Source organism: Humulus lupulus, chromosome 5, assembly GCF_963169125.1.
Source record: "Humulus lupulus chromosome 5, drHumLupu1.1, whole genome shotgun sequence".
NCBI classification, from domain to species: Eukaryota; Viridiplantae; Streptophyta; class Magnoliopsida; order Rosales; family Cannabaceae; genus Humulus; species Humulus lupulus.
Window position 1 is genome coordinate 143,861,633 of NC_084797.1, and position 19,153 is coordinate 143,880,785.

Here is a 19,153-nt window from a genome sequence, read left to right on the forward strand (position 1 = left end):
TGAATATGATTCAAACCACTTGTAAAAAAATGTGACTGAAATTAATTGTATATTTATATAAATAATTTTTACACAAACATAATTCATTATATGTATAATTTCATTGAATTTCCTATAACACAAGTATAGGAGCCAAAAAAGGGAAACACCATAGTTTTCATGCCCAAAACATAAGAAACACAAGTATCAGATTAAAAGTAAACAGGGAATTGAAGAACCAAACTAAATTCAAAGAGAAAAGCAAAGGCTACAAAACTAAATGGGTCAGTTTCTGAGTTGAAAAAAATTCTGATACAGGGAGCTATGTCCCTTGACATGGGAAGACTATTCACATGATATGGCATTGGAATTTTCTCTTATGTGGTAACTTTTTTGACTACCACTTAATTGTTTATATTTCTAATGATAATATATTCATATTATTTATACTAATAAGATTACTAATGAATGAAAACATGAACAGGTCCCAATATATATAGCAGAGAACAAAATGAATAAGATTACTAGAGAAATCAAAATTGTTGTCCAAGCTCTGGGAAAGACCTGTAACCAGTTGAAAGATCATTCTGTTAACAAGACATGATTCACTTCTGAAAGCACTAGTTGTTAATATTATTTAGTTATGTTAGTTTGTCTGCTGAAAGATCATAACTACCCCCTCTGTACTACTCATTCTCTATATAAATAAAGCTCTTGACTAACTCTCTTTAATGAGTTCAATTTAGGCACCATGAAAGCTGAGAAAAAAAACTGGTCCATGCACTATTTTACCAATCCCAGGAAACATCATTTCATTGTCATGACAAGAATCAAATTGAGGTTTTGTTGATCAAACTATTAAATTTGGTTATAGTTACAAGACAGGAGTACTTGTGTGGTACTGCGAGCAACCCCGTCCCATTTGTTGTAAGTGTTTCTGCTCTTTTCTTTCCATACTCCAAAATCCATACTACAGAAAAAAAGAGAAATTGTCCAACTCGTGTTCCTGACTTCTCTGTTATTGGTCTTTGATATGCACGCTGCATAAGGGGATTCATCCAACCAAAGAATTTTCCTGGTAAAAGAAAACACAGCCGAGATATGAATTAATAGATACAACATGAAAGAGGAATGATCAGCAGATGCAAACAACTGTAGGATAGATGAAGATAGAATAAGCTCTGCCTCACTGTATATTTTACTCCATAGAGAAGTAGAGATTAGTTCAAAATATGTCATTTTATTGAAATGACATTTAATCACTCTCTTATTATTATTTAACATCAAACCTACATCGCAATGGTTTAAAACAAATTTGAAAGTACATATTTGAAAAATGGTTTATAATAAAATTTTAATATGAAAAGAAAATAAAAGTAGTCATATTTACACAACCTCAATGATAATACATACTACATACCCCTACAGAAAAAAGAATAAAAAAAATAGCAGTGTCAGGGTGAGACTACATTGGTACACATTTCAGTGGGTTAGTATAGCTACACTCAAAGATCAAGACGAGCAATATTTTCACAATACATAATAGAATTAACCAAAGATGGCAACTCAAGAGGGAGAAGTTAATTTACGCACTTTAAATTGTGCAAAAGCAGCAGCATGAGCTTCCAGAGCTTGACTTCTTTGTTGTTCCACTAAAAAGAGTTGCATATTCCCTTTAACTAGATTTTACCTCTGCAAACAGAGCAGATAAATAAATCAAGTACAAGAAATATGACAATTAAAGCTCAGAGTTTGCCAAGCAATCAATAAGGTATTAAAGCATGTTACAGGAAAATTCAAAAGGACCATTTGGACAAGGCTCTTTGGCAGTAACTAGTTAAAGGAGAAGCAGTCCCTTCTATTCCAACTACATGGATTACATCAAACAGACATGTTGAGAAGGTTTTCTCTGGGGCTTACATGAATTGTTCAATACTAGTTCTGGTTCTGATGCTAATTTGGGGTAGCTGTTTGGGAAATTGAGTTCAAGGCTAACACTCAACTTGGGATTTTCTATGTTTGTTCTCTCTTTAATTGTGGCTCCGCTGATACACTGAGTGTGGTGCACAGAATCAAGTGAGAAAACCTATGGTGTTTATTTGGTGGAAGCTTGATGGGATCAGCTGGAAGGCTTCCAAAATAGTACATGCAAGCTGTTTTTGCTGGAACTGCTTCTTCAGGTACTGCCTGCATTCATACTTTTTCATACTTGTTACTTGTTTTTCCCTTCTTATTCAACACAAATAATGTTTTAAATTGTTATATCAGCAGATGAAAACTTAAAATATATGATTAAGCATGCTATATATGTTGTAGTGCTTGGTTGATCAGTTTGTGTTTTTTTCCATAACAAGTGCCTAAATAGTGCTATGATTTAATAGAATTATGGTAATGTCTTATGTGTGTTCTTTCTCTACTACAATAGAGAAAATAAGAAGAAAAATTATTTATCCTACAAACAAAGAAATGGATATTGAATTAGCAGTCAGTGAGTCTAACCTAATTATTTGAAGATTGTTCATGCAACTTATGAGGCTTTATATTCAAATCAATCATTTTAGAGTTTTTAGACATAATATAAACCCCTCTAACATTTGTAAGGAAACTGATAGTCAATGCAATGAATCAACCAACAAATTAAAATTAATGCATATAATATTGACTAAAAAGAAGACCAAAAAATACTCAATATAAATAGAATAAATATACTAGCATAATCAAGAACAACGATTCTTTGAGAGACCATCATGGTCGAACCCTTTAAGAAAACCAAAGTGTTACATACCCCTTGCTCTTGAATTCCCTAAGCCGAGACTATGGAGTTTCCTTCTCCAAAGTTGGTTTTCCAATTCCTTATAACATCAAGAGATATCTAAGGACATATTCATACTAAAATACTTAAAGAAAATCCAAATGAAACTTACCCTAAGAAGAATTCTTAGGCTGGCTGAACCCCTTGAGAGCACAAGTTCTCTCTTTTTGCCATCTAGTTCTCTCTCTTTAGATTTTGAAAATGAGGGCTGTGAAGAATAATGGTAACTGCCCCCTCTACTCTCCCTTACGTAAGCTTTTAGTCAAAATCATGATGAGTGCAATCAAAATCAATCAAGAAACACATTAACAATAAAACAAATTGATAGCTTTTAGTACACCAACCATTTGATTAAAATGAACTAATCAGGTAAATGTAAATTATACAACTAAATATTCAAATAAATCCAATTTAACATACACACTTACATGTATAAATATACAAATATATGTTGTTCTATGGACAGTAAATACTTCTTGAAATGTGTCTTATCTTTTCTTTTTTATGTTCTGAACATTTGAATGATTCCAAAATCTGCAGCAGGTGACATTTACAAAAAAAATTATTATGGTTTACTCAAACCAGTTACAATTTACAATTGTATAACATGACATTAAAGGTAACTAAATAAAATGAAGAATAATGACTATAAAAGCTATAATCTCCAATAAATTGCAGAGGTAAAACAATAACATAATGTAAATAATCCCTCCAGCCATCAAAACAAATATTTTATTAACTGCTCATGAAGATTTTACATTAGATCTAGCTCTAGCACAAATTTTTTTTATTTACTTCAATTAGCATTAGAAAATTTTTGACACATACAAAAGTTTCATTAGAGAATTAGATGGTGTGAGTGAATTTCTACATCGAAAGCCCACACCCTCACTAAGTTTAACATTTAAAGATATATGTGAGACTTTCTTTTTTCCCCAACAAACAAACAAATATAAAAAACATATATATTCACTTTATTGCCACAATTAGAAGGAATTGACAGAAAGAAAGAATAAAATCGTATGCACAAAGAACTAAAGCAATGGTCAAGTTGGATTTAGGATTAAGGATTGATTTCTCTGTATTTTAAATACCATGTCAAAAAAAAATCATTCTACTAAGCAAATTGAATATAATGTAACCTAATTCTACCTACAAAGAAAGGCCATCAATACCACATCACTATCATCCTTTGCAAACAAACACATAACCAAAACAAAAAAAAAAGAACTCAGTAATTTCAAAACTAAATAAATACTTAAAAGATAAAGGGAAAAAAACCAAATTGGAAGAGAATGCTGCTGACTTTTCTACATCTTTTTTTCTTTCTAAATTAATATATTCATTTGTAGTATAGGAGGAACTCACGAGCTAATACATACCAACCCAATTTGAAAACTAACTAAATAAATAAAAGAATGTGAGAAAAATTTACAAAATTATTAATGTCTTTCTTGACATTCTGATTGTCCTGAATATACAAAGAAATATCACTTCAGCAATATCAAATAAACAAGAATGAATGTCTTTCTTGACATTCTGATTGTCCTGAATATACAAAGAACCATTCAATTAACAAGAAAATAAATAACAAACCAAATTATAAATTCATAATCATCAAGAAAAAAGCACAAACTGAATCACATGCATTTCGAAGCTACATAGTATCCCATCAGTCCAATCACCAAGTGGAATTTCTTTCAAGCATTCCAATCTACAACAATACAATTCTCATTGACATAGTTAACTCAATGAAACCTTTTTTTACACATAATATATATTTATAAAAGCATAAAAAAACCTGCACATGGTTAATGTAATCGAGTTCCAAGAAAATCCCCACTGATATAGTCGAACTATGAAAATGCTTACACGTGATTAATTCACACAAACCAAATGTTTTCTATTCTAAATTAGTTAGTCAGAGTTATATACTACCCATTTAACTTTATTTTTTCAGTTTTTTTCTGTTGATATTAGCTTAATATATATATATATATATATTTATATATGCACACACAAAGACCTTTAGTTGATTTTTAGTAGGTGGCAAAAGTAAGGGTCTTTTTTCTGGTTCTAGCAAAAAGGCATAATATTATATATAATAATGATTAAAAACTAGTTTAGTTACTTTTCTAGGCACTTAAATGCATTAGGAACCTTCACCAAGAACTGGGATTGGTGCGTTTGGCCAACTGTTCTCTGGTACACTTGGGATTTTAATAGGCATTTTAACCCTATTCTCCTGTCTGTGTATGTTTTAGACTTTTACATGAAAACAAGGCATGAACAATCGTTATGTTCATGAGATTATTGGGATAAATTAACTATCTTTGAATAATAACTTGATATTACGATTGAATGAAAAACAAGGCATTGCGTGGTTATTGTGAATGTGAGATGGAGATAATGTTAGCAGTAAAAGAAAAACAATGTATGGGAGGGGCATCACATTTTCAATTTTCTTTAATAGACGTATCAACAATCAGAAAAACTAAATACTTGACAGTCCAATATAAACTCTAACATTCACAACCAAAAAACGTTATGCTTAGATATTCATAGATACAAGAAAGTGTAAACCAAAATGTACATAGCTATGTGGACTTGAAGCACCTTTGTTGACATTCATAAGTTAGATAACTTAACATTCTTGATCTACTGATCTCTTGTTATTAGACATCATATGAAATAAGCTCTCAGTCAATGGAGATGTTAATGCAATCTGCAGATAGAAAGTAAAACAACTTACAGTAGCACGGGTAATGCCAGGAAGACAGTAATCAGCATGAGGTGTCAAAACATGGCCTTTCTTCACTACAAACTGCATAGCAAAACAATTGGATTGTCAGAATTTAATTTGCAAACTTTTCGCATTGCATTTAAATATAACTTGATATTCATAATCATAACTATCAATAGTGGGAATGTTTTTCATAATTAAACAAATGTAGTATGGAAATTACTATAACAAACAGGGTTCAGTTAATAATTGTTAGTTAAGCATAAAACCTTACAATATTTGTAGCATTTGTTTCGTACACGAAACCTTCATAGTCAAGCATGATTGCATCACCGGCATTTCCATTATTTCCTTCTATCTGCACCATCCAAGAAACATGTTAAAATTAACACAAGAATAAATCCATGAGAATCAACACATTAATATATGCCATAGAAGAATGCAAATCTACCAGGCTGTTACAGTGTCACTGATTTGACCAAATCATTTTCTGCACATTCTTTCACTGAAAACCTCACCATATATCCTACCCTAGAACTTTCCTTTTTTCTATCATTTTCATACATGCACACGATGAATTACTTAAGTTTTTGATAGTTTAGTATTCTACTAAGTTGTAAACTCAACATTCAATTTCAGCAAGGAACAGTCAACAGTATATGTATTAAAAGAATGATCAGTCATTTCAAAACAAAACAATATCTGAATATCATATTCTTGGATCTGTATCATAGAGAATAAGAAGCTACCTTTGCTAGTATATTATTGAGAAGGTTATTGTGGTGAATCTTTGAATCCAAATTTTGGTAAAAAACAAGGGAAAAACTGAGTCAGCAGAACATATTTATTTATTGATATCTCAGAGTACTAAAAAAATACTGTACAATATATTAGGGTAACCCTGAAATGTATACCACGTAAGAGACAATTTTACTACAAGACATACTGTCAAGGTTAGCCAAAACTGAATCATATGTAAGTTGTTTTTGAACTCGTATTTCTCATTTTGTCAATCCTTAACAAAAATAGTTATCTATATATATTTACCAAACCTATTAGCATCATAAAATGATTTCAAAACATTCATTTATCATCAAAATTATAACTCAAAAACAAAATTAGAGATATACCCTTTGAGCTTGCTCAAAGAACCTTTTTTCCAAATCCACTAGTAGATTCTGCACACAATCACCACAATTAGAAATTCATAATAAATAACAACACATAGATTTATGTTTAAACAGACCATATCCAAAGCATAGTTGTATTGCAGGTTGATTTAATTTATAACCTGTCTTCAACCCAAAAAAGAGAGCAAAACTTAGTACAAAAAGACTGAGTAGAGTGAGGAGAATAAAGTCGAACAAACAAATCAACATAAGCCCGAATAAAAACCCCCAAGATTTTCAAAACCAATAATAATAATATAAAATGGAAAGAATAAATAAGAACCCTAGAAAACCCACGTTAGAAGTTGAATATAAATATATACAAAATCAGATTTAGGGAAAAAATAATGATACTTTCATGCTTCAATACACTACCATCTAACCTTAATTTTGGCTGATGCCATGGATTGGACCCATTCCTAGTGGGTCTCCCAAAGAATGGCAGAGGGAAGAGGGCATGGAAACGACTAGGATTGAGAGAGGAAAATGGGAGATGATCACAGGGAAGACTAGTTGACTGACTAGAGAGAGAGAGAAAATGTATGTTTTTGGTGAGAGTTTATTTTTTTGCTAACAAGAAGAAGAACAACAATCTATTATATATTATAGCTTACTTCTTGTCTATATATTATAGCTTACTTCTGGCCAGTATATGAAAAAATATGATTGCACACTACAATCTATTTCACTAATTAGTTGTATCTTGGCCAAGAACAAAAGCTAAGCAATTGAACAAGCATCACCAGAAGTAACGGTAATCTTACATAAGAACTCAGCCAAACTATAAAGTCAATTCCATTATAGAACACATCCACACAGAACAATGTCCCTCTAACACACATTCCATTATTACAGTATTGAAATAACAATGTCCCTCTAACACACATTTCGTCAAACAGTTTATGGGCATTACTTAACTGCCTCAAACAAGGATACGTAATCAACGTCTAATTTCAAAACCTAGAGTTGGGAGTTAATCATCTTCACAATTTTCTCAAAAAAAAAAAATACATATATATATAATAATCAATTATCATAGAAATACCTCAATCAAAACTTTGGAGAAACCAATTCAAAGAAGAATGATAAAGAACAGACCTTCTGCAAGAGAATAGCTCGAACTGACTCCAGTGTCGTGTGAGGGCTTGGGTCTGCATGGTCGAAGCTTGGACGGCCTCTGAAGATCCCTAGCCGGCGCGTGTAGGGGAAGGTAGCGGTCGATCTCCACAAAAACAAAGGTGAGAGAGAAAGAGTGAAGGAGAGAGGTCTGGTGGGAGAAAGAGAGGAGAGAGAATGATGAGGAAAAAGGAGAAGGAAATGAATTGGCCCCAAATGAAATGAAAAAAAATGAAAAAAAAAGCTAAGTGTAAGTGGCGGGATGGTTTTATTATTACCGCCCTATTTTCATAAAGTGGCCCATACTCTACCATAATACTTTTTGATGAGTATTATATTCATGTGTTATGGAAATGGGTATTTGGTGTAGTGTATGTATGTATGTATGTATGTATGTATGCATGTATGTATGTATGTATGTATGTATGTATGTATGTATGTATGTACGTAAGTATGTATGTATGTGCGTATGTACGCATGCATGTATGTATGTATGTATGTATGTATGTATATGTTTTATGTTGTTTAGATGGCAAATAAGCAAATCCCAAGATTTTTATCATTATCGTAAATTATAGTTATGTTTAAACCTACATTGGGAAATATGGTTGCTTAGATGGAAAATAAGCAAACCCAAGATTTTTATCATTATCGTATATTATAGTTATGTTTAAAACTACCTCTAAATAGTAGCTAGTTGACCCATGACTATTTCTATCTTGGCATTAATCAGTGCTTGCTGTAGCGGATTTTCAATTCTGGATAATGCTGCCAAATTTCCGTAAATCTTCCGACTTAACGCATTTGCAACTACATTCTCTTTTCTTGGGTGATATATGATTTTGCAGTCATAGTCCTTTACTAGGTCCAACCACCTGCGCTGCCTCATGTTAAGCTCCTTTTGCATGGAGAAATATTTTAAGCTCTTATGTTTAGTATAAATCTCACACTGTTCTCCATAAAGATAGTGGCGCTAGATTTTCAATGAGAAGACCACCGCTGCCAACTCCATATCATGTGTTGGATAGCATTGCTCGTACTCCTTCAGCTGCCTTGAGGTGTAGGCTATCACCTTGTCATTTTGCATCCACAAATGGCCTAAACCTTGCTTGGACGTATCACAGTATATTACAGACTTGTCGTTGGGTTTTGGTACGCAAAATACTGGTGCTGAGCATAATGTATCTTTTAGCACTGGAAGCTCTCTTGACATTTATCCGTCCAGATGAACTTTTCGTATTTGCGGGTCAGGTTGGTAAGCGGTGTGGCTAACTTAGAAAAGCCTTCTACGAATCTCCGGTAATAGCCTGCTAGCCCGAGAAAACTTCCAACTTCTGACACATTTTTAGATCTTGGCCAATCCTTCACAGCCTCTACCTGAGTTGGGTCTACTGCGACTCCATCCTTGGATACTATGTGGCCAAGGAATTCTACTTGTGATAGCCAAAATTGGCATTTCATGAACTTGGCATAAAGTTGATGCTCCTTTAGTCGTAGCATGGTCCGACTTAAGTGTTCCTCGTGCTCGACTTCGTCCTTGGAGAACACTAATATATCGTCAATGAATACCATGACGAATTTTTCTAAGTAATTCTTGAAGACCTGATTCATTAAGTCCATAAATTCGACTGGAGCGTTGGTAAGACCAAAATACATATCTAGGAACTCGTAATGTTCGTATCGAGTCCTAAAAGCATTTTTTGGTATATCCTCTTCCCTTACCTTGAGCTGGTCATAACCGGACCATAGAGCTATCTTTGAAAATATAGTCGCTCCTCGGAGATGATCAAATAAGTCGTCGATGCGGGGTAGCGGGAACTTGTTCTTAATTGTCACCTTGTTCAGCTCACGGTAATCGATACACATCTGCATGCTTCCATCCTTCTTCTTCACAAATAGAATCAGTGCTCCCCAAGGAAAATGGCTCGGTCTGATGAATCCCAAGTCTAAGATTGGTAGATGCCATCCAGTATGATGCCTTTGAGATGGGATTGGTTCCCAATACTAGTTCGATATTGAAGTCAAATTCCCGAGTAGGGGGTAGCCTTGGTAAGTTATCAAGAAATATCTCTGGAAAAGTCCTTCATAATGCGGACGTCTACAACCTTTAATGGTGTTTCCTGTGCCACATCCGTGACGCTTACTAAGAATGTGTGACATGTCTGAGCTTTGAGATATGAGATAAGTGGTATCCGTAGTCCTGAAACCTTTACCATAAAACATAGTTTCTCACCCTCAAGAGTATCGAACATCACTTGCTTGTGTCTACAGTCGATGGTTGCGCCATGTCTTGCTAGCCAGTCCATGCCCAGTATGTTGGGGTTTTATGCCCTAATTAAAACCCAAATTCTTTGTAATCTCATTTTATTATCAATAAAAGAATAGAAATCATTTTTTGACTTGGTTAATCACTTTGCTCACATGTTTTATTTTCATGATTATTTGTTTAATATAAACTTCTATTAAATCCCGAGGATATACCTAATCTTATTTATAGTGACGTAATCACAGTGGAATATATATATGATTATATGTTCAAAATAAGTTTGTCCTAAGATTAGTAAGTGCACTGGATTTACACTGACTTGCCAATCTACGATATGATCTACTTACACATTATGGTGTTATGTTCTTTCCAGAACATTAGCAAAGTAGATAAGATCGGATGTATTTTTTACGTCGGACTGGACCGATATTGACAGTAGATAAGATAAGTAAACATACCATTATTATCTATTCTAGTCATATCATATAGTTGACCATAGGTCCATTCAATCTCAATTATGAGTGGTTAGTATCCTAACTGATTGTATTATTTGAGTTCTTTGACTTGTTTGTTACCAGCTTACCCTAAGGACTAGCCCATACTTACATCTTGGGAACTCGATAGTATAATTGAGTGGGAGTGTTAATCATAGATATGAACATCTATAGCTTCTGATGAAGAAGTGAAACGATGGTTTCCTTTAACTTTGGTTCAAGGTGTTAAATGATAGAGATCTCATTTCAGTAATTAAATTAGTTTACTGAATTATCATTTACAAGGAACTAAGTGTTTTAAGGATAAAATACAATGAGGGGTAAAATGGTATTTTAGTCCTATCTCATTGTGGACTGTCTATAGAGGATTGAGTGACAATTATGGTTGTAACAATGGATAATTAATAGTGTATCTATATTTGTTATAGAGCGTTCTATGAATTCAAGAGTGCAATTCCAAGTCTACAGTGAAGTCACGAGGAATTAAAAAGTTAGTAAATTTATTTGTTAGATTTATGATAACTTATTGGAGCTTGATTTCATAGGCCCATGGTTCCCATTGTACCTTGGATAAAATCATCTAGATAGTCTTAATTAATTGATTTAATTATCAATTAGAATAATCAAAGTTGACCAGGTCAATTTTGGATAGTTTCACAGAGTTGTGTAATTTTGAGAAGAAAAGAGAAATTATGGCAGATTTATTAATTAAAATAAATTGGTATCTAAATTAATAAATAAGTTTAAATCAAGGTTCAATTATAAATAATTAATTTGATAAAGGATTTAAATAATTATTTAATTAATTAATTAAATAGAAAATAATACAGGCCTTGTTTTTAAGTCCAATGGGCTTATAATCAAATGAGAAATTTCACTGGCCTAAAGCCCATGATAATTTCGACCTAGGGCTTTAAAATGACTATTATTTTATTGATTTTTTAATTAAACTAAATGGCCTAATTGAGTCTATAAAATGAGTGCTTAGAGAGAAGTCAAAACACAAGTTTGATAAGTCACAAGTCAGATTTTCTAATAGTTTTAGATTCTCTCTAAACACAAGTCCTTTTCTAAGCCTCTTTGTTATTTTCTCTTTTTCTCTCTATATCTATCTCATGTGTTGAGAATTTCCCACACTAGTCTAGGTGATTCTAAGGATAAATTGGAAGACTGTGAAGAAAATAGAAGATCGGTTCAGTTTCTTGATAATACTCTGCGACAGATAGGATACAAGAGTTAAAGAAACTGAAGGAAAGACTCTTTAATTATGCTGCGTATACTGTAAGTATTCTATTCATTGTTTCTCTTTGAATTCAATTTTAGAAACATGTTTTAGGCTATTTTGTATTAATTTGTTTAATATTAGATATACATGAAAATAAATAAAGATCATGTATAAGTTTCCTAACAACTGGCCTCAGAGCCTTTGGTAATCTTTATTTTCATGCATGAACATATTTAAAATTGGATTATTTGATATGTTTGAATAATTGGATGGTTTTCATGTTTTTATGAAGCATATTGATTTTATGTGAATTTTAGCATTTTTTTAGGTTATTTTGTTGTGTTTTCTAGGATATTAATTTTATAAATGCTTTATTTTGTGTAAAACATGTTAAAAATTAATTAGAAAATTGTTTTGGTTTGAAAAATTGCACACAAAAAAAAATTTCGAAAATTTTTGCCTGGCTGCCATGCGCGCGTGCACGCCCGCGCACGCCACCACTCTCACGCGCGCGCATGCCACGTGATGAACAGTAACCGGTGAACAGTACCACGGGTACTATTCATCCAAATTTTATTTTTTTGAAAATTAAAGAAAATTAAAATTGTAGAAATTTATTATTTATAATCAAAGCCAAAAATATTAGATTTGTTATGTATTTAAAATTATTTTTTAAAAATAAGATATTTTTGTTAGTTGAGATATAAATAATTAGATATTTTCTAAAAAAGATTCAAATTCAAATTTAAAAATAGACTAACAACTTAATTTTAAATCTTTTAATATATTAAAATAATAGAATTATGATATCAGATATTTAAGATATTTTCATTTAAAGTTTTGATTTTTTTTATTAAATCTTTATTTTAAAATATAAATATCTTTTTATTCTATAGTTTTTAATATTTAAATTATTTGAAATTTGAATATTGTTAGTTAGATATTTTTATGGATATTTGAATTTGTTTAACTATTTTGAGATATTTTAGGGTTATTATAACTATTTATATTTTATTTTTTAAATGGTTAAAATATTAGCTAATAGTTGTAATAACACAAGATATTTTTGAAAAATAGTTAAGATATTGATTTTAAAATTTAAAATTGGTCAAATTTTGAAAAATATCATTTTTTCAGCCAATTAATAAAAAAAAATTAATAAATGGGATTTAAATTAACTTTGGTTAATTGTTGACAAATCCAATTTAAATTAAATTAATATTTTTTTTCAAATTAACCTAAAACCAAGTTGATTGTTGATACATGAAATTTAAATTAACTATTGTTAATTGTTGATAAATTTCATTTAAATTGACTTATTTTTTGTAAAAATTTAATTAATTTGAATTTTTTGATAAAGACTAGATAATTAATTGTAGTATTTTTGCAAATGAAATAAATTGTGGTATTTTTGCATATATTCATAGAATTGCTCTTATAGTAACATGATTAGGCCCATCTAATTATAACATTTCTATTTGCACTATATGTGGTATTTTTGCAATTGGTCTTAGATGCATATAGTGGCCCATATGTTTGTTAGATATGTGGTATTTTTCCAAATAAAATATTCATAAAATGATAGGTTTTATTTGGGCCCATTAGAAAATGTAAAGTTTAAATTCCTCTCTTGTGGGTGATTCCACTTGTGAAGGCCAATTCGCTTTGCATGACTATAGTGGGCCTAATCAATTAATAACAATTAATAAAACAAAGGTTTAAATTCCTGTCTTTTGGGCCTTGTATGGAAGATAGGGGGCCTTTGTAGTGGGAATGACATACTGAACCCAGCCCTCTCAATACAAGCCCAATTGTTAATGCCCATTTACCTAAGTTGGACTTAATTGTATAGGTTCATTATATTAGTTAAAACTTAATATTGATTAGCAACGAATTAATTTTAAATTAATTGAATTTGTTTCAATGTGACACTTTAGAATTAATAAGAAATTATAGGACTTTGGTTTTAAAAAAATTTAATCTGTTTAATTTTTTTTTGGAAAACCATAGTCATTAATTTTCTAAAAATAAATAATAAAAATTACTATTTTTAATTTAATAATGAGCTCATTTTAAGAATTTTATTCGATCTCCACCGTTGGTTTAACATAGTCAATAGCTTAATGGTGCATCGAGGCACTTTGATTCGTCCCCCTACAGAAGGTGTTCATTAGTTATTTTGACAAGGTTAGATCTTGAAAGATAGATAATTATAGTTCAAATTCTACTAGACTCACCCCTACGGTGACTACTAGGACTAAATCTATGATTATCGAAACCATGGGTCTAGCTCATAAAATAACAGATTTTGTTTTATTATTTTGATCAAATAGTAGGTTGTTAATAGTGGTGTCCATTATTAAATGAGGTTACAACTCTATTCAACTAGTGGTATTTTTTACTCTCACCAATCAGGACAAGGATATCATAGATTAGTTAAAAATCTAAAGAAATAGAGATATGATTGTTTTTGGTATTTTTTCTCATATCTTATATATTTTGGTATATGTTGTGTTATTTCTTGAAATTTGTGTGAATAGAAGTTTTATTGAGCAAATGTGATTGATTTCTATTTTATTGATAATTTGTAGTTTTAAGCTAATTAGTGTTTGTGTCTACTCCCATCCTTTCTCAACTTTCGATGGAGAAACTCACTGGAGAAAACTTCCTTAATTGGAAGCAGAATATCAACATAGATTTTATTGGTGACAACTCTAAATTCGTCATGATTGAGGAATCCCCAGAATGAGCACCGTGTCCGCACGTTAGTGATGGCACCGTCAATGCTCATGATGGTACCGTAAATGCTTGGATAGCACCGTCTGTGCACGTTTGTGATGGCACCATAAATTCTAGGATGGCACCATGTCTGCACGTTGTGCTCAACTCAACTATGGTCTGACGCAGCTCATGAACGAGCTTCAGATTATTGAACCTGTCATGGGTGGACCTAGTAAAGGAGGTGAAAATAAGACTATTGATGTTGCTGCTGATCTAGCTAAGGTTGAAGCTCATCCAACTTCGTCTTCGAAAGCTAGAAACAAGAGGAAAGGTGGACAAATAAACAACCCCAAGCATGCAAAGGCTGCAAAGGCGAGTGCACAATCAAGTGCACAAACGCCTAAGGGAAAGAACAAGAAAAACAAGAAAGGTAAAGATAATTGCTTTCACGGCAAAGAGAAGGGGCATTGGAAACCAGATTGCCCTAAGTTTATAGAAGGGAAAAAAAAGGTAATGATTATAGTTCATTTATCTTGGAAACATGTGTTTTAAAAAATGATAAATCTGTTTGGATTATTGATTCTGGATCATCTAACCATGTTTGTAATTCTTTACAGCTTCTTGAATCGTGGGAGGAAGTGGATGAAGGCGACTTAAAGCTTAGAGTTGGGAACGGAGCGTTCGTTGCGGTCCAAGCTAGAGGAAGAGCTTGTCTAAAGTTCGGAAATAAATTTTTAATTTTAAATGATGTATTTTTTATTCCAGATTTTAGTAGAAATTTAATTTCAGTTTCCATGTTGCAATTAGAACGATTTGTTATGACTTTCACAAGTTCTAATATATCCATTTCATTCAATGGATCACAATTGTGTATTGCATGTTTGGAAAACGGGCTTTATATTCTGCGACCTAACGAACCCCTCGCTCTTAATAATGAATTATTCAAAGTAGCTAAATCTAGGACCAATAAACGTCAAAAGACAAATAACGATAATATGACGTATTTATGGCACTTGATACTAGGTCACATTGGCTATGATAGGATTCAAAGACTTACAAAGGACGAACCTTTGAGGGAACTCACCTTAGGTGAATTACATGTCTGTGAATCTTGTCTAGAAGGCAAACTGACCAAGCGTCCATTCTTTACAAAGGGTGATAGGGCCAAAGAACCACTTGGACTTGTGCATTCAGATGTTTGTGGACCTTTGAATGTACAAGCCAGGGGTGGTTTTGAGTATTTCGTCACTTTCATTGACGATTACTCTAGATACTCATGTCTTTATGATGGACCCAAAACGGGTATGTTTTAAATATTTATAAATCGCAAGCGCACGAATCGTTCATATAGAATAGTGATCGTGTAAGCAAGGATGTCGAACCCAAAGGAATTGTCTAAAATAAAAAAGAAAACTATTTTAAATCAAAATTGATCAATTCTAACCTAGCCCCAAAGATTGATGGGAACTTGTGACAATAAAATAAAATAAAAGGCAATAATAAAGATATTAAAGACAAATATATAAACATAAATTAAAAGTAAAAATCCAGATGGTAAAAGAAATATTATTAAGATAATAGAATCCACAAAATATAAGTTCAATAATATTTAAAAATACATTGACTCCCAAGTTTTAGTAATAGTAGAAATTAATCAAACCATCACTTAGTCAAATTAGATATTCTATTTAAGCACAAGTTTTTATAAAAATATAGGATCTATCTTCACTTTTCAAAATTATAATTTCAAAGCATTTAGTGTAAATCAATCTAATGAAATAACAAATAAATCAATGAACATTATTTATAAGGCAAGACATAATATTTTTGTTCTAAGCATAGATGTGTACAATTTAATGACACATCTTACACAAAGAATATTATGTTTTTTGCACTAATGAAGAACAAAGTGTAAATATGTGCTAACAATCCAAAATACATGATATTTAAGATGAAATAAGATATTTGAAGAAGAAAATTCCATGAACTTTGTTGCACAAAATGGGAAATCAACATACAAAATAAATACTATCTAGTTACAAATTGTTTCATCATCACCTTAATAATCTTAAAAAGACTAGAAACTCATAACTAGAATAGCAAATATACACTAAAAATTACAAACATAAACAGGAAAATTTGGAGGAGAAACCCCCAAAATTTTCCTCTAAAAATACATAGAAAAATAACCAAAAAGAAGAAGAAGATGAAGAGAATAGAGAGGTTTTGAAATGTGTAGAATTTTTGGTATGGTAACCTCCTCTCAAAATTGACACACTAAATGGTCTTCAAAACTTCATATTTATAACCAAAATGAGGTATCAAAATAATCAATTTAAATTTATTAAATTGATTTAATTAATTATAATATGGCAAATATGGGTAAATTATAGGGTGTAATAATGATGTTTTGGGGTAAAATATGTAGAAAGTGGGGTAAAAATGTGGTATTTTTGGCAAATGAGACAAGGGTACAAAAGTGAGCCTTTGTTGGGCTCAAGGAGAAAATGGCATGCATATGGGTGGCTGTTGGAGGCTCATGGAAGTCTTGGGCGTGTGGTGATGTGCTTGAGCTGGATTGGGATTGCAGGCGTTGGGTGAAGAAATTTCGGTGGGCAGGGGCCTGAAGCTTAGGGCTTGTGGATTTGGGAGGCACGGCTAATTGATGAACTAGGCTGGCTAGATGACACTTCTGCTTATTGGGCCGAATGGCTGGGCAGGAGGCCCACGGCTGAGAAGATGCACGGTGTGGCGTGCTGCCCCTTTGGCACACCCACATGGGGCCATTTTGTAAATGAGCATGCCTTGGTGCTTGATCATTAGTCAAGTCTTGCACCAAGCAACCTCATGGGATAGGGTAGTGGCAGTTTTGTAATATTGCATATGTCTCCTAGACAAAAATCATATATGTTCTTGGGAAGACTTATTTCCCTAGAAGGCTCCTTAGGGGGAGGTGACCTGGTGACTTAGGGAAGCACCATGGCCATCAGCAGATAGGGGCCAAAGCTGTGTACTCCCTTGCCCTATCAAGGCTATATATTAATGAAATAACATTTATCCATACTTGCCCCTGTGTGCTTCCTTGTTGCTTATGTGTTACTTGTTTGTTATCTTCGTTGGGCCATTGAGTGCCACTTGCCTTGTTGTATGCTCTGTGTTGTGTGGACGTTCCTAGGAATGACTTGCTTTGTTCTTGCTCATACTTTGTTATTGCCCATTGCATGTCTGAGATGTGTATGTGGCTAGCCGCTGAGTTTGTTTGCCTGTAGGTGTGTGTTGTAGGCTGACTTGCTAGCTTGAAGAGTCTGCAAGTGCCGCACGTTCCGTCTAGTTAGAGTACCCAAATAGTCGGCCCGTGACAGTTGGTATCAAAGACAGGTTAGAAAGAGCTTGGCAAAGCACACTATGGTGAGAAACACTCAGAGGATTGAAGCTCTTGAGAAGCGGTTAGCGAAACTAGATGGCCTAGACGAAAGGGTCAGGGATCTTTCCTCTACAAGTCAGGACTCGGGATCGTCTGATGCAAACAATCGCATAGCTGTGCTGGAAAAGGAGAATGATGTTCTCCTATCCAGAATAATCGCGTTGGAAAAAAGAAACACTCCAACAAGTACTTTTGTTTCCCCTCGGTAGGAAGAGCGCATCACGGCAATGGAGCGCATGCTGAAGGAACAAGAAGTCTCCATAAATGACACGACAGAAGACTGCAGGGAGGCAGTTGGTGTGCTCAGAGAAGAAATGGCTGAGCTATCTACCAAGGTAAACCTGACCATGTGAGCGGTTGGGAATGCCCCTGCAACAGGGCCGATAGGTATGGAGTATGGCCGAGCTAATGTACCCGAGCCGAGGCCCTATAACGGGGCCAGAGACGCAAAGGATTTGGAGAATTTCCTCTTCGACATGGAACATTACTTTAGAGCCGTGCGGGCCGATTCGGAAGTCGAAAAGGTCGCCATGGCTACCATGTATTTGTCGGGAGATGGTGTGGTGGAGGACCAAGTATGAGGACATAGAGAATGGCAGGTGCACCATCACATCTTGGGCAGACCTGAAGAGAGAATTAAAGACGCAATTTCTGCCAGAAAATGTCGCTTACATAGCTCATCGCCAGTTAAGAGAGCTCAAACAAGTCGGGACAGTCCGAGAATATGTAAAGAGATTTTCGGGACTTATGCTCGATATAAAGGACATGTCCAAAGTAGATAGGCTCTTCTGCTTCCTCGAGGGATTAAAACCGTGGGCCAAACAAGAACTTCAAAGATAGCGTGTGTTTGATCTAGCCACCGCTCAAGCTGCTGCAGAACGCGTAACAGATTACACTCCGGAGAGCAGCCTGCCGAAAAGGGCTACTCCTCCAACCAGCTCAAGTAGCACTGGGAGTAAGAAGTCTGGGAAGTCCTGGCAGGGTAAGAGTGGGGGAGAGAAAAGGACATCTGAGTCCAATTCTTCCAGTGGGACAGATGCTGCTGCAGGGAGGAAGCCGCTAGCTTGTTGGCTTTGCAAAGGCCCACATAAGTCGGCAGTTTGCCTTTACAGGGGCAAGCTGAATGCCCTCATTGTCCAAGAACAACAGGGCGAAGGAGAAGAGGAAGACGAAGAGTACGCGCACATGAGTGCTATCCGCCTAT

At 33.6% G+C, this 19,153-nt stretch overlaps 1 protein-coding gene across 9 annotated transcripts; it reads right to left on the reverse strand.

Annotated features, from left to right (window-relative positions):
• Nucleotides 1-255: 255 nt before the first annotated feature.
• Nucleotides 256-7,791, reverse strand: LOC133777714 (branched-chain-amino-acid aminotransferase-like protein 1). 9 transcript variants are annotated; one of them, XM_062217428.1, is made up of 9 exons: nt 7,087-7,791; nt 6,665-6,712; nt 6,284-6,322; nt 5,809-5,892; nt 5,544-5,615; nt 2,904-3,325; nt 2,765-2,831; nt 1,573-1,671; nt 256-1,054 (listed from the first exon to the last, which is right to left on the reverse strand). In XM_062217428.1, exons 1-6 carry the CDS (start codon nt 7,105-7,107, stop codon nt 3,248-3,250), a joined length of 342 nt encoding a protein of 113 aa, XP_062073412.1. In that variant the 5' UTR covers nt 7,108-7,791; the 3' UTR covers nt 256-1,054; nt 1,573-1,671; nt 2,765-2,831; nt 2,904-3,247. The 9 variants fall into 9 exon arrangements, with proteins under 9 accessions (XP_062073412.1, XP_062073411.1, XP_062073407.1 ...); XM_062217427.1 differs by having other exon boundaries at nt 1,573-2,166; XM_062217423.1 differs by having other exon boundaries at nt 1,573-3,046; nt 3,220-3,325.
• Between the last annotated feature and the right edge of the window lie 11,362 nt (nt 7,792-19,153).

Coding starts and splice junctions, on each gene's coding strand:
- LOC133777714 (XM_062217421.1), bottom strand. CDS start 7,107: ATGGCATCAGCCAAAATTAAG. Junction 5,893..6,283: donor TCAATAATATACTAGCAAAG/GTAGCTTCTTAT, acceptor TGGATGGTGCAG/ATAGAAGGAAATAATGGAAA. Junction 5,616..5,808: donor AAACAAATGCTACAAATATT/GTAAGGTTTTAT, acceptor TTTGCTATGCAG/TTTGTAGTGAAGAAAGGCCA.